Source organism: Grus americana, chromosome 3 (assembly GCF_028858705.1).
Source record: "Grus americana isolate bGruAme1 chromosome 3, bGruAme1.mat, whole genome shotgun sequence".
Classification (NCBI taxonomy): domain Eukaryota; kingdom Metazoa; phylum Chordata; class Aves; order Gruiformes; family Gruidae; genus Grus; species Grus americana.
In genome coordinates this window covers 12,417,193-12,432,948 of record NC_072854.1, presented here as the reverse complement: position 1 = coordinate 12,432,948, position 15,756 = coordinate 12,417,193, and the positions used below count along the sequence as shown (strand labels likewise).

At 40.0% G+C, this 15,756-nt stretch overlaps 1 protein-coding gene across 2 annotated transcripts in view; it reads left to right on the top strand.

Annotated features, from left to right (window-relative positions):
* KCNS3 (potassium voltage-gated channel modifier subfamily S member 3) overlaps positions 1-15,756 on the top strand; it is a 30,932-nt gene that overhangs the window by 8,432 nt on the left and 6,744 nt on the right. The window contains exons 2-3 of one of the 2 annotated variants that reach the window (XM_054822419.1): positions 10,969-11,153; positions 11,842-14,866. In XM_054822419.1, the coding sequence (XP_054678394.1) occupies positions 11,891-13,375 (1,485 nt within the window). In that variant the 5' untranslated portion in view covers positions 10,969-11,153; positions 11,842-11,890 and the 3' untranslated portion in view covers positions 13,376-14,866. Of the gene's footprint in view, positions 1-10,968; positions 11,154-11,841; positions 14,867-15,756 lie in introns of those variants that run through there. The other variant, XM_054822418.1, reaches the window with a different exon arrangement.

Here is a 15,756-nt window from a genome sequence, read left to right as displayed (position 1 = left end):
AATTATTTCTTCCTGCCTGGCACTGTAGGACTGCATCTGAAGGACTGTGTCCAGATTTGGGCTCTCCACTACAGACTTGGACATACTGGAGTGAGTCCTGCAGAAGGCCATCAAGATGGTTGGGGGTTGGAGCACACAGCATACAAGGAGAGGCCGACAAAGATGGGTTTGTTCAATCTAGAGAAGAGAAGGTGCAGGGCAAACCTGACTGTGGTCTACAATTACCTGGTGGGTAACTTTTCTCAGAGGTGCACAGCAATGGGATGCAAGCCAGTGAACCCAAGTTAGAACGAAAGAGTGTCTGATTAGACTTTAGGAAAAATATTTTCACCATAAAAGGGGTCCAACATTGGCTCAGGTTGTCCAGAGAGTTTGGGAAATCATGGAGATATTCAAAACTCAATTTGCCCTGAACAGCCTACTTTAACTGGATCCACTTTGAACATTGGATTGGACAAGATGACCTCCAAAGGACCTTTTCAACACAAATTAGTTTACACAGTGGCTCTGAACAGTATGTCCCCAGAGCTTGGTCTACATCTAACATTTCTGTAGCACTATGCTACAGTCTGTCTCCCACTCTGAGATGGCACCTGATGGACACAGCTGGCTGGCTTGACCTGTAGCATGCTGGACCAACTGCTCCCAGTGTTGGCTGGAAGGCTATGTCCAACTCCTTTTTTGCGTCCAGCAGTTTCTATGCTCAAGAAAGTCTCTCTTGCAGATATTCTCTCCAGCTGTCTCCACATACCCTCCCGTAGTGCGTGGCCTCGTGTCATGCATGCTTACACATTGTAAAAGTTACTTGGATGCTTTGAAAGTGATTGTTGTATTGAAGCAGAATGCAGGACTTACGTAAGTGAGATCTGGAGCTCTGCTTCAGAGTTGTCTTGGGTCAAGAGCATTTTTTTTTTAACAACACAGACTCCTTTAGTGAAATTAACATGCTTCAAACACAAAGGTGTTTACGGTTTTGCAGTTGAAGGTTTCACCCAAAGTATCCACAGTAACAATCGCTTGTGTTCTTGTTGCCTAAGAGACTCTGCAAGTGTCTTGGAGAATTTCATCATGGTAAAGAAAATCTTTGTTTATCTCTGAGATTAACAGACTTTTTTAAAAACATAAAAAAAATAAATACCATGTAACTTTAGCTACTCAGACTGCCAAGTAAAATCAGATATATAGCAAAGGAAGAAACTGAACTGTTACGGGGAATTTGTAGATAGCCCATTTCTGCTGTCCTTCCTCAGTGACTCCATCCCATTCCAAATCTACTCTAAGTATATACATTCATGGGCCTGAACTGCAGCACAGGATGCTTAAGTAGATGTTAGGAAAATAATTTGGAGAGAACAAGGGCATTCAAGACTAGATGCCCCAACCTCTCTGGGCAGGCTTATTGTGGGAGATGAAATAAACTTCTGTCAAAAATGGTTCAAGAATAACTGATCCTGCCTTGAGATGGGGGAGGAATTGAATTATATTAGTCTTCAAGGTCCTCCTGGCCTAATTTCTGTAGTCGATAGTATATTAATAATGTAACCATTTTATTTATAAATAAAACCCCCAAAAGTGACTGAGATACACCCATAATGGTACTGTGGAGAGAGAAATTTTTAAGCAGCTTATCCCAAAGCCAGGACTTTACAGAATAAAACCATAATGGATTCAAAAGTTATGGGTAGACAATTGAGTGTTTCAGCACTGTGCCATCTGTAGCTGAATTGCCCTTTTAGCTATTTTTGTCCTGTGGCTGAGTGCTAGTGAAGGTATGATTGGTAGCACAGGCAGGACTGATTTCACGTCTCCCAATGTTTGGACTCAGTGATCTTAAAGGTCTTTTCCAGCCCAAATGATTCTATGATTCTAACAGTTTTTTTATGCTATGATGTGTTACAACACAGTCCTGGGTTTTATATTCACAGATGTCTCTTCCCAGCATAAGGTGGAAAAGCCCTGCTTTATAGGATGCATAGATTTGTCATTGCTCAGAACAACTTTTTCACCCAGTGAAACTGACTGTTGCAATTGGACTTTGTGTCCTTTTGAAGTATCTTGCTTCTAAAAAGAGAAAAAAAAATAGAAAAATTAGGAGGAGGAAGAGATAATCTAGGAGCAATCTAGGAGAAATGATCAACAGTCTTGCAGCATCAGGAATCATCTGTGCTAGGAATTGGAGGACAATTCCTCAGACTCCAAAGTGAGAAATAAGAATAACTAGTTTTCCTTTACAATCAGGTAATGTAGGATGGAAAAATGAATGGAAGATTTTGAATATCAGGTCAATCTTCCTGGAAGTGAGTTAAATCTTAACTCTCTGTTTCCCTTCCACAAGATATAAGAATATTCTGAATTTCACCAAACTCCATATTTCTTTCCTTAAAATGGAAGAGTTATAGTTCACTGTGGGTACAATTCATCTCCGTGCAGAGGCTTGTGAACCATTAACACTCTTCTTGAAAACTCAAGAGAGTCTTAAATGGTTCATGAACCTGTGTATTAGAAAAAAAATATCATGTCTAATTGTTTATCTCTTTATGTTAGGCCTGGAGGGGTTGTAGTGGTGGGATAGATTGTGCAGTTTCTCACCTCTGCCATCGTAGCCTCTCAGTACAACCACTGACTCTTGAAACTGCACTATAAATGCAGGAATAATATTTAGATTTTCTACTCTAGCTAAATGTGTTTTTTTTTTTTTTCTAAATGAAGAAATATTTGAAGATATCATATTTCAGGAAAAAATGAGCTTGCGTAGGATCATTAATAGGCCAGTTGAGTAGTTTTGCTGGATAACAGCAGCAGCAGACGTGTTAAACAGAGGCTACTGAACCTGCCACTGAATCCAGTTAGAAACTGTCCTTTCTGTCTGAGGGGACTCCTGTAAATCACTTTTTTTTTTTTTAAATTATCTGCTGTAGGGCTGGTCTGTCAGAATGCATTTTACTGCTGGCTCTGGGCCCAAGTACCCGATCTTGTGTCTCAGGGTACCAGTACCTGGTTTGGTATGTGACAGCTACTGAGGGGACTGCAAAGAGGATAATGGTGTGGGGGGAGGTGGGCTGCGCTTCTTTCTGGACAGCTGATCTGCTGTGTGACCTCAGGCATGCTGCTTTCCCAGTCTGGGTATTTGCATCATCCGATTTGCTTGGGTAATTAACTTTTCAAAGCACTCTATGAGTGAAACAGAGCTTCACTGAGGACGTCTTTAGACTCTAGACTAATCAGTGATGAAAGGAGAATGCAGAGTTATTTTTAAGAAATATGTTGATGTATCTTTATTCCATGTCATTTTTTCCTAGTGTCTGATGCTGGGATCATGCATCAGATATTTTTGACCACTAGTGGTCAAAATTACCACAATAGGTGTAACAATAGGACTTGTGCAAGACATTTGACACTGTCCCACATGACATCCTTGTCTCTAAATTGGAGAGACATGGATTCGATGGGTGGACCACTCGGTGGATAAGGAATTGGCTGGATGGTTGCACTCAGAGTTGTGGTCAACGGCTCAATGTCCAAGTGGAGAACAGTGACGAGTGGTGTTCCTCAGGGGTCAGTACTGGGACCAGCACTGTTTAACATCTTTGTCGGCGACATGGACAGTGGGATCAAGTGCACCCTCAGCAAGTTTGCCGACAACACTAAGCTGTGTGGTGGGGTCGACACGCTGGAGGGAAGGGATGCCATCCAGAGGGACCTTGACAGGCTGGAGAGGTGGGCCTGTGTGAACCGCATGAAGTTCAACAAGGCCAAGTGCAAGGTCCTGCACGTGGGTTGATGCAATCCCAAGCACGACTATAGGCTGGGCGAGGAATGGATTGAGAGCAGCCCCGAGGAGAAGGACTTGGGGGTATTGACTGATGAGAAGCTCAACATGAGCCAGCAGTGTGCACTTGCAGCCCAGAAAGCCAACCACGTCCTGGGCTGCATCAAAAGAAGCATGACCAGCAGGTCGAGGGAGGTGATCCTGCCCCTCTACTCCGCTCTGGTGAGACCCCACCTGGAGTACTGCGTCCAGCTCTGGGGGCCCCACTACAGGAGAGACATGGAGCTGTTGGAGAGAGTCTAGAGGAGGGCCATGAAGCTGATTAGAGGGCTGGAGCACCTCTCCTATGAGGACAGGCTGAGAGAGTTGGGGTTGTTCAGCCTGGAGAAAAGGTGGCTCTGGGGAGATTTAATTGCAGCCTTCCAGTACCTGAAGGGGCCTACAGGAAAGATGGTGAGGGACTGTTTATCAGGGAGTGTAGTGACAGGACAAGGGGTAATGGGTTTAAGCTGAAGGAGGGTCGATTTAGATTAGATGTTAGAAAGAAATTCTTTACTGTGAGAGTGGTGAGGCACTGGAACAGGTTGCCCAGAGAAGCTGTGGAGGCCCCATCCCTGGAAGTGTTTAAGACCAGGTTGGTTGGTGCTTTGGGCAGCGTGGTCTAGTGGAGGGTGTCCCTGGCCATGGCAGGGGGGTTGGAACTAGATGATCTTTGAGGTCCCTTCCAACCCAAACCATTCTATGATTCTGTGATTCTATGAATGGGATCTTGTGTTCATCGTGCCTGTTGGAGAAGTACTTGAATGGAAACAATGGAGGACTCAGTGGAAAAAGGGGTACAGAATATTAATTTGAGGAAAGATGTATTGAAACTGCCCTCATGGCAGAGATCCTTTGACCTAAAAGTTACAATGTTAACTTCAAACAGTACTTCTTGTTTTGAAACTGTGCTCTTGATGGGTGTCATTAAGATGACCTGTCAAACAAGATTATTGCCAAAAAATTAACCCAGAGAGAGTCAATTTATTTTACCATGAAACCACAGCAATGCTGACCTGGTTGTAATAATGCCTTTGGGATATTCTCATCTTCTTAAATATTTCTGTGAACTTCAGCAGTTGGGACAATATAGCTCAAGGAAATGCTCAATGTGGTCATCTGTCTGTGGAAGCCAGCAAGTGTGGTAACTGCAGCATTATAACTCTGCTTAACTGATGGGGATTTATGGGTAGAATCTATCAATTCCACTTAGTTAAGGTGGATAATGATCTTTTAATTTATATGAACAGAATATAAATTGCAGAGCCTTTGGGAATGTTGCAAGGTGCAAGCCTTGTGAACTGTCATAATGTGTGTTATCTCCAGGAGCTTTTCAAGTTAGGGAGAGGATACCTTTTCCTTCTTTTCCTTCTTTTTTTTTTATTTTTTTTATTTTCTTTTTTTTTCTTTTTTTTTTCCTTTTTTTTTCTTTTAATCATTTTACAAGATGACATTCTAATAACTGGGTGGTATTAGATCTTTATGTATATGAGAAAGCAATTGAGATCACAGCCTGCATTCCCAAAGAAGCTTCTGTCATGCTGATGCTACAGCCGGCGCTTTTTTCCCTCGCCCCTTTCTCATACCCACCCCTCTCTCAAATACTCTGTCCTTGCCAGCATCCTCATAGTGAAAATCAGCAGAATTTCACGTTGGGAAGATTCGTTTTACCTAGTATTAGCCACATGCAAGTTAGACACCTTATGACACTAGTTATATAGGCTGCTTATCTCGTCAATACAGAGATGGACCCCACCTCTGGTGATTCACCTCACCTGAAAACATGTGCCTAAGCTAAGTGGCATGAACCATAGGCTGGAGATACTTATTCTTCTATTCTTGCTTGTGTTCTTTTACTCTGAGTTACAATAGCTTGATTTCTTCCTTATGCAGGCTTTTGGAGGAGGTGACTTTAAAAAAAAAAAAAAAGCATTTTGCCTTGAAGACTATTTTTCCACAGGTACAGATATTTAAATAATTTTACATTTCATTGTCAGCAGAGCTCCTAGCAGCTACTGTTGTTTCCAAATGATGATCATTTCTTTCTGAGCTCCGTTTTATTGCAAAGATGCATGAACGTTTGGCGCAAGTTCAGTTTCTAAAACAGTCTGGTGACATCAGTAGAATTGTACCAGGGATGAACTTAGCCAAATAGGCTTACGTGGCAGTAACATCAGAACAAAATTTGGCCCTGGATGTTTCAACTCAAACTTTATTTACCTGAGGTCTTCTGGGAGGTTGTACTGAATGCATTTTAAGAGAAATGTAGTTGCATAATTCTATTATTTTCATGGCGTTTTAATGCAATATTCTGGATAAAGGATGTCACTGCCAATGAAATATACAATATAAATTACAACTGAGCAAAAAATTTAGTGCATTAATTTATCCTGTGTGCTTCACAGAATGTCCATAACCACGGAGCAGTTTCTTCAGATGGTCTTACTATTTGTGCTAGATGCTTTATTTGTTAACCTATGCCTCAGCAGACTGTTTGCAAATGATTTTACAGTTAACATAGCTGTGTCAAATATTATAAAGGAGAGTTGATGGTTACAGCTTATATCAGAAGGAAAGAGGCTGTGCCAAGTAATATCGTCTTACATTTTTTCAGGCTTAATTATGTGTGCTAAAGCAGTTATTACTGCCCAGCTGACAGGCAATAGCTTAAGTCATACTAACTGGATTTCAGTCCAAATCCTTAATTGTGATTGATCAAGTAAATTATACATGCATTTAGTTGTTTTACTATGCTCAGTGAGTCAGAAAGTATAGACAGTACTTTTAGGTGGTGCATTAGACAAGTATTCACCCTATGACGAGTGGAAAAATTCAAACACTTAAAAAATCAGTGAAAATGTTGATCCTGAGCTGAAGTTTGTTCGGGTCATATCCACAGCTTTTTTAAAAGTACTTAGGTGTCTAAAGCTGCTCGTATGTAACTAGGGTGATTTGTAGAAGCTCTTAACTGTCAGGAAATTAGCAGAAGTTAGAGCCTAGGTGGTTGTCTGCATCATTAGGTGGCAAAATCTGGTGCCCAGGGATGGTTGGGTGCCGAAATAAAACTCTTGCAAGTGAATTTGCTCAAAATTCAGTTTTATGAATTGGGAATCCTAAAATGGAAATCTACCAAGATCATCAGATTCTTTGGGGAAAAAAGTATCCTTGAGCTCTTTAAATAGTTTGTAGAGTTACAGAGATTTGCATGCCCTTTCAAGTTCACATCAGTATTGTATCCCTCTTCAATGTGAGCAGGACTAGGCCCTTTTTATTTATATTCCTTCAACTTAGAGGAAACTATCCTGAAATTTGAATTTTCTTACTCCTGAAAGGTTTATGAAGTGTTACTGTGTGGCAAGCAGGAGGTGAGGTTATAGACAACATAGCTGTGAAGCAAACTGGTAGAAAATCTGTGGGGATGTGCTGTCTTTGAATATTTTAAGTAGCAAAGCACAACATAGTCTATCCTACTGTAAATCGGTTAATCTTTCTTTCCATTGTGCCTGGATAATCACTGACAGATTAATGCTAACAAAAGCTGAAACTGTCCCAGTTTGGAATTACCAGTAGCTGAGGTAATACCATGCTCAAATGTGCAACACGTCAAGAAAGATGTACTGAAGCTTGTGATGTAGGACCTCACAGAGTACGGGGACTTTGTGTAGAGAATACGTAAAAGGTAACTGAGAAAGAGAAACTTTGCTGGCAGATAAATTTGCGGTATGGGGATCCACACTGCCACTGAAAATCTTTTAGGGGTGTGTTCCAGAAGAGGTTGGAAAGCAGCACTTTGGGGTATGTTATACATGTGTGGCATAGCTCTCTCAAAGGGACCGTACATACAAACTCTGTCTCTGTGACTCTCCTTTTGTGAGCTTTAGGGATTTCACAACGTGCTAAAAGCCCAGAAATTTGCAATCCCCCTTCCAAGCCAGACAATGGGCCTGTGGCCTCACCAACAATGTATGACTGCAGAAGTGCTGGCTACGGCCCATCTCCAAATTGGATTGGGAAGAGTTGGATCTGGTAATTTGTTTTTTTATTTTAATATTTGTATCCTTTTCACACAGCTTTCCTTATGACTGGCTTTTATTTGGCCCTCAAGCTTAACATTTGGAACTTTTATTTGTTGGGTTTTTTTCGTCATCTTGGAAAATAACGTTGATTCTTCCAGTAAGCATCTTTCTTTTGTGTTTTGTTTCATTTTCTATTCTATATGAGTTCTTAACCAGTAGTTCATTGAAACAACTGAAGCAATTAAAGGAACAAAGTAACTAACATCTGGTACGTATTTGCTTTCTCTCTTATACTCTCTCCAGGGCAAGAAGCATGTGCTTTGGAATGGTTAGCACTTTATTATGTTATATATGAATACATGTTGTTTACAGAAGATCAAAGAAGTTAATGTTGAGTTGCAAGTTGAGAGTTGCAAAGTTTGTGGTAGCCCTGTGTTCTTAGGATGCTCATGACATGGGCTTTGGCACTCCAGGAAAACATCATTTCCAGCTGAGCACAGTTTTACCCTTGAATAAAAAAAAAGGTTGTTTGAGTGAGTAAAGGGTTCCCTTGAGTAGAGAGCACGTTGTGCTGAGACAGAAATTGTCATCTGTGGTCTTTGCCCTGTTGCTGGAGTCACTTGTTTAAATGCCACAAATTGTTCTGATGGTGCCTGGCACAACAGTGTCCTGGTCCATGGCTCAGGGATGAAGGTGCCTGCAAGTCAAATAAGACATTCTTCAGATCATGAATTTCCTTTTCACATAGTTATTGTGAAAATTTCCTGTGCATTCTTCCCTTAACCTAAAAATCGCTTAATAGAGGTATTATAGCAGGTTCCGGATCATGGCCTTCCTAAGCAAGATCCATTTTCTCTCTGTATCTTGCACAAATTATGACTACAGTGCCCTCAAAACAAAGCAGTAAATTGTTACTCACTGAATTTATTATACAGAGCAATTACAGGGAGGCACCATTATGAATATCATCTGCATAATCAATATGGTTTTATATTGCTGTCTCAACAGTAAGTCAGAATCTAATGTATTAAGGATTTGCTGAGCACTAAGTTCTTGCTTTAGTTATTTCTGAGTAAAACTTGCTTTGTTTTTGTTATGGTCAGAACCACCCCCCCCCCCCGGATAATCTGAGATCTTGCCTGGCTTTTTTTTAGTACTAGCTTACATTGCTAGTGCTCTCATCTTAATGAACTGCTGAAAGTGAAGTAGAGATTTTATTCACTGAAATTAATCAATAAATAGAGTCCTTTTGGTTTTGAATATACATTGACCTCCAGCCACACACGTCCATGAGATTTTTTTTTAGTTTTTTTAATTTATAGTGTTGTAAAACACAGCTTGGCTCTAGATCACGAGTGAAGTGTGGTACTGTTTATCAGCTGAGTCCTGCTGCCCTTCATCTGTGAACAGAGATCAGTGCTTTTATTTTATGTCTTAATAATCCTAAAAGCTGAGCCTGGAGCAACTGTGCCTTACAATCATTCTGTTAGCTAGTAAATACCGTCTTCAAACTACATCTTAAGGTGTAACATCACTTCTATGTACGCAGCATATCGTGCCATAAAACCTGACTGTTGTCTGTTTTGCTTAGTTAGAAAGCAGTATGTCTCTTAGAGTGCTTTCCCCATCCCCCTGTGTCTTAGCAGAACAAGAACTTTATCTTGATTGTATGGTAGGCTATGCACATGGTAAAATTAATGTTTCAAACTAATTTAGATTTAAGATAAGTTGTTTAAAGGAGGTTGTAGTGAGGCCAGAAAAAGAAATGCTTCTTCCCATTTTTCAAAATAATATTTTTCTTTCACTATATAAATAAAGGTCACTCTGGATAGAGATCTGGTTTTGCAGAATTAATTGCCAGAGCAAATATGTGGTTTCAGCATCTTCTGGGCCTGGTTGTTCATGTGTTATACATGTCAGTTGTTATACACAGGGAGATTACTATGAGATTTTCAGTAGCTTTGGCTGGAATGAGTTCCATGAAGAAGCAAAAGTAGAATATGTGTGGTTTATAGCATCAGACCCTGTGTTCCTACTTGTATGAAGGACTATCAAAATAATACAAGGAAAATTGTAAAAGAGAATAGCATTGAGTAGATCTCTAGTAATGTTTGTGACAAATCTAAAGAAACCCTTGTTTGGGGGAAGTTAAAGGTGAGGTGAGTGAGAAGATCTTGGCTCAGAAAGTCCTTTGTAACCTCCTCCTAAATAGAAAAAATGGATCTATATTAAAACCTGATGTGCCTTAACTTGTGCCCTGAAACCCTGCCATCATGAGCTCCCAGTGATCTACTTCTCTGTTCTCACCCCATCTGGAAACCGACAGCGAATAAAGATTGTGGGGTGGCGTTATTTTTTTCTTTTGCCTCCTACTTGTTCTAGTGGTGTAAAGTGGAGCTCGTCCTTGAGGCCCAGTATCCCAACCATCCATTCTGAAACTTATTAAAGTCTACAGTGACTCCTGATTGAGGAAAATGCCCAGGTTTCTTTTATGTGAAGCAGTGCTGGTGCTCCTCTCTCATGCCAACATACAGCAGGGATGCGACCATGGTGCACACACTATATACAGGGAAATAGATATAACCTTAATGACCTTCATTAACTGAGTCAGGAGACCTTGAGGAGCAATAAAAAATATTCAAACTCTAACATGTCCCAACTTTGAATCATAATTGGTGCTATTGCAGGAGGCAGTGAAAGATGGACAGGTACAGAAATTACTGTCTGTTCCTTGAGTAGTTTCCAAGCCATTAAAAAGCACCAAAGCAATTTCTTTGCATGATATGAGTCCATCTGTTAGGACTGGAGAATTACGATGCTCTCTTTTCACATTTAAAATTCTTTGACTTCCATATTAAAGTGAAATAAATTAGCTTAGTATACATCAATTAATGTTTAAGTGTCAGAGATAAAAAAAAAAAAAATTACTCTCCTCATGATCAGAAGTTTATATATAATCTCATGACAAGTGTAAGAACTGCCAGTTTTGGCCTGAAGACTTTCCTTAGAAGGGAAGGAAGAGCTAAGTTCTGAAAATTTAACCTATTTGCTAGTAACCATATCTGCCTTTTTGAATTCAGTTTCAGCTGAATGATTTAACTTACAGTAAATTGTGGAAACATTGAAATGTCCTTCTATCTGCAGGAATCCACAGTTAGTTGCTGAGGCAAAATTTCTGTGGAAGTTCCATCTCTGGAAGCTTCTGTTTCAAGAAATGATATTTCAACACCAAATTCTCAGCATTACTGTAGTGGATGCGACTATGCTGTGGCAGGATAGGAAGAGCTTCTGGAACTGACCAAGGTCATAAGAGGGTTGTGACACTCCAGGTGAGTAGAAAGGCAGTTAGAAAAATACCTTGAGGGGAGGCAGATACCCCAATATGTACTAGAAAAACCTCTGAAGTCAAGAATTGAAAAGCTTCAAATGCACATTTGATATGGTTTTGAGAATACAGAATGCTGTTCTGTGGATGATTCTAGAAAGAAATTAATTGATATGACAACAGAAGTAATTGCAGTCTACGTTCAAGCAGATAACGTTGAAAGTGGTGGATTATAAATTGCAACATCATATAAATCAATACAACTCTATTGAAACCATAAGTGAGAGACACCTGCTCATAAGCTTTGTCCTAAATGTTCTGATGGATGGACAAGTTTTTTGTCTTTAAACTAAAGATTTTTTACATCATTGAAGTAAACTTATTATCATGACTATTAATTTCAATGTGATAGTAGAACAGAGACTGGTTTACTGATGAATCAGGGATTCTTCCTCCACACTAGAAAAAATTAAGGAGAACTAAACCAGAACCTATTGCTTTCAAATTTGCTAAAGCTATGTTAAACCATCAAACTGATTTAAACCTGCCTCTGTGAAATGCTGAGTAATGGTATTCATCATTTTGCTGCTTCTTTGTTGTAGCATTTCACAGTAACCAGAGATGGAAAAAACAATGTGTCACAAGAACAAAACCGAATTAAATGCTCTAACAATATCTTATGTTCTTTTCAGGTTCAATGTAATCTCATTGGGCACCAGCAGTGGAACTCTTCTGTTCAAAATGGTTTATGGTGAATTTTTCCGCAGACCTGGCAAAGATGCAGAACTTATCAATTTGAATGTAGGTGGATTTAAGCAATCAGTGGATCAAAGCACCTTGCTCCGATTTCCCCATACTAGACTTGGGAAACTTCTCAAATGCCATTCAGAAGAGGCTATTCTGGAACTGTGTGATGATTATAGCGTTGCAGACAAAGAATATTACTTTGACAGGAATCCTTCCTTGTTCCGATACGTTCTGAATTTTTACTATACAGGCAAACTTCATGTCATGGAAGAACTTTGTGTCTTTTCCTTCTGCCAGGAAATAGAATACTGGGGGATAAATGAGCTGTTTATTGATTCCTGCTGCAGCAATCGGTACCAAGAAAGGAAAGAAGAAGGTCCTGAGAAAGACTGGGATCAGAAGAGCAATGACAGAAGTATAGATTCCTCTAATGAAGAGTCATCCATATTTGATAAAGAGCTGGAAAAGTTTGACAATCTGTGTTTTGGTGAAATAAGAAAAAAGATCTGGGTCAGAATGGAAAATCCTGCATACTGCTTGTCTGCCAAGTTAATTGCCGTGTCATCCCTGAGCGTTGTCCTGGCGTCAATCGTGGCGATGTGCATTCACAGCATGCCAGAGTTTCAAAGGCTGGACGCCAATGACAGGGAGATTGAAGACCCTGTGCTGGAAGCCGTGGAGATTATGTGCATCATCTGGTTCACTGCTGAGCTAGTGATCAGGCTCATCACTGCTCCGAGTCAAAAGAAGTTCTGGAAGAAACCCCTGAATATCATTGATTTTGTCTCTATTATCCCATTTTATGCCACCTTGGCTGTGGACACAAAGGAAGAAGAAAGTGAAGATATTGAAAATATGGGGAAAGTGGTTCAGATCCTGCGGTTAATGAGGATATTTCGCATCCTGAAACTGGCCAGGCACTCTGTAGGACTGCGATCTTTAGGGGCCACTTTGAGACACAGCTACCAGGAAGTTGGACTTCTGCTTTTGTTTTTGTCTGTTGGGATTTCTATTTTTTCAGTGCTTGTCTACTCAGTGGAGAAAGATGATGACTCATCAGAACTGCACAGCATCCCTGTTTGCTGGTGGTGGGCAACCATTAGCATGACCACTGTTGGTTATGGGGACACTTACCCGGTCACGCTTGCTGGAAAGCTGCTTGGCACCCTATGCATTATCTGTGGGATACTAGTGGTAGCACTTCCAATCACCATTATTTTCAATAAGTTTTCTAAGTACTATCAAAAACAAAAAGATATCGATCCAGACCAATGCAACAATGATCGCAAAGAGAAATGTAACGACCTACCTTATTTTAACATTAGGGATATTTATGCAAAAAAGATGCACTCCTTTATTTCTAGCCTTTCTTCAGTAGGAATTGTAGTCAGTGACCAAGATTCAACAGATGCCTCCAGCATCCAAGATATGGAGGATGTTTATAACACAACATCTTTAGAGAATGGTACAGGAAAATGAGTTGAATCACGTTCTCTTCCCTTTATTTCTCTTCTGATTCTTGGTAAATGTGGACTTACAAACTTCAGTGAATTTATTAAGAGCAGTTAATTCTCAGGGTACTTAACTCTCAGCCATATTTGGACATTCTTTGCTCTGAGGATGCCATAAAAGCTTCATTGTTTATATGAGGCTTTAAAATATGCCTCATATGGTGGCTTAGATTTCACACAACTAATGTTATGCATTTTTGGGGAGAAGAAGTCAGGAAAACAGTTTAAAATGTGAGATCAGTGATTGTTTGGCTTTGTGGGGTTTTTTTGTTTGTTTGTTTTATTGGTTGTTTTTTCCCCTGCAGCAATCTGATACCTTATGCAGAATCTGCTTTTATAATTTGCTGTTCTTCAGGTAGAGATATATTACAAACATGTAAGAACTATCACAGAAGTCAGTAAAGTTCGTACCTGCAAATAAATCAGGAAAAAGAAGGAATTATCCACATGTAAAACTGTGCTCTCTAACACATTTATGTAATATTGGAGTTGGGAACCCATTTCCTACGTTGGGACAGAAAATGTATTGGTACAGATTGTTTTTACTCCATGGAAGCATAATATTTATGAATTTCTTTCCAAAAGCACAATACATTTTTAGTTTGTTAAAATAAATTAATCCCATTGTGCCTATACTTTTCCCAGTGTTCCACATGGCCAAGCTGTATCAGGTCCTAAAGGGTCTAAATCACGAGTCCCAGGATGAAGCGTTGGGTGTAGGCAGGACAGGAGCTTATTGTACCGTTTAGCCACGTCTTCTGCCACTGCAAACCTGAGCAATTCTGGTGCCTGGAGAAGATCTTGCTGTGATTAAGACCACCCTGATGGTTTCCCCAGAGGCTTTGTTTTGTGGGCACTGAAGCAAACATCTGTGGTGGTCTGTAGAAGTTATTGCTCCTTGCTGTCAGCACTGCTCCTTTGCTGGAGGTTACTGCCTCAGTGGTAGGAGCAAATGTGAGCAGCATCTCGGCTGCACTGGTTCTCAGTCCAGGGCTGTAATGCCAAGCAATGGAGATGTGCAGACATGCTCTCCTCTACCATATATAACCCATCAGAGGTGTAGGGGGGGTACTGCATGTGAGCACTGGTATATGAAACCATTTCTGCTGCTTTCTCTAAAGCTCATCTGTTGGTGATGGCAGCTTTCCTGGTTTGTACTATGGGCTGGAGCGGTGCTCGTTGCCTGGCAGAGTGCTGCAGGTCTGCGAGTTCCTCTCCTCTCCAGGGATTTCTTATGCAGCCAGCTAATCCTGCTCTGGTTCAAACTGGATCTTCTAGGGCTATTTAAAAGGAAAGCCAGCCCTTGAGCCTAGCATAAAGGAGTGCTGGAGAAACTCAAGGACCTTATAGAAGTACATAGTGTTTCTGAACACTCATTTTCTTTCATTTGTCTAGTCACTAAATTAGATGCTGGGCAACAGAGAAGTGAAGATACTGTGATGTTGATATTTTCCTTAAAGAGAGGCTTCACTTTATTTTTTTTTTTATTTTTCATTATTATTATTATTATTATTATTATTATTGGGCCAAATGCTGAAGCCATTACTGAGTTTCTACTTGGGCAGATCAAACTCAGTAGGAGTTGAATTCAAGACTGATTAAAAACAGAAGATGGAAATCAGTTTAGCCACTGCAGAGGGGTGACTTTTCAGGTGCAAGTCAGGTTTTCTATTGCAAAATACATTAAATAAGTAGCTGAGGTGCACTTATATTTACTGAAGCACAGAGCTCTAAGCTTTTACTGAGATGGAGAAATAAAACAGAACAGGATGAGTCAACCTATGCCTTGGAAAGAGGTGTCCCTCAGGACTGCTGTGCACCAATATAGTGGTGGGGGACTTAATGAAAGTATTTTGAGCTTTGGACAGACTTCAAAATTTGGCTTATTACTTGCTGAGAGTCATAAGTGTATATGATAATTCACAGAGAATTAAGGCTAATTCTTCCCATAGTGCAGGCATACCAAAAGGGAAAGTTAGCCTAAATGTGTTTTTTTTTTTCCTTGCTTGAACAATTAACATTAAAAAGATGCAATGGTATAAAATGTTAAATATGTATGTGCATATGAATCTGATAGGAACCAGCAGAATAACAGCATAAAAATTACTCTCTGTCCAAAGAAACTCTCTTGGTAGTCTCCACATAAAGATATATTACATTGCCGCAGAAGTTCAAAAGCAATGAAAAATATTGTAATGCAACCAAACCTGCAAGAGATTTGTATAAAATAGTTGAAAAAAACCTGCTACTGAAAAATCTCATTTTATATATCAAGCATTACCCGAGGATCAGAGTATACAACTTTTTGTATTAAAATTTACTGACTGGTAATTTGTCATACAATTGATA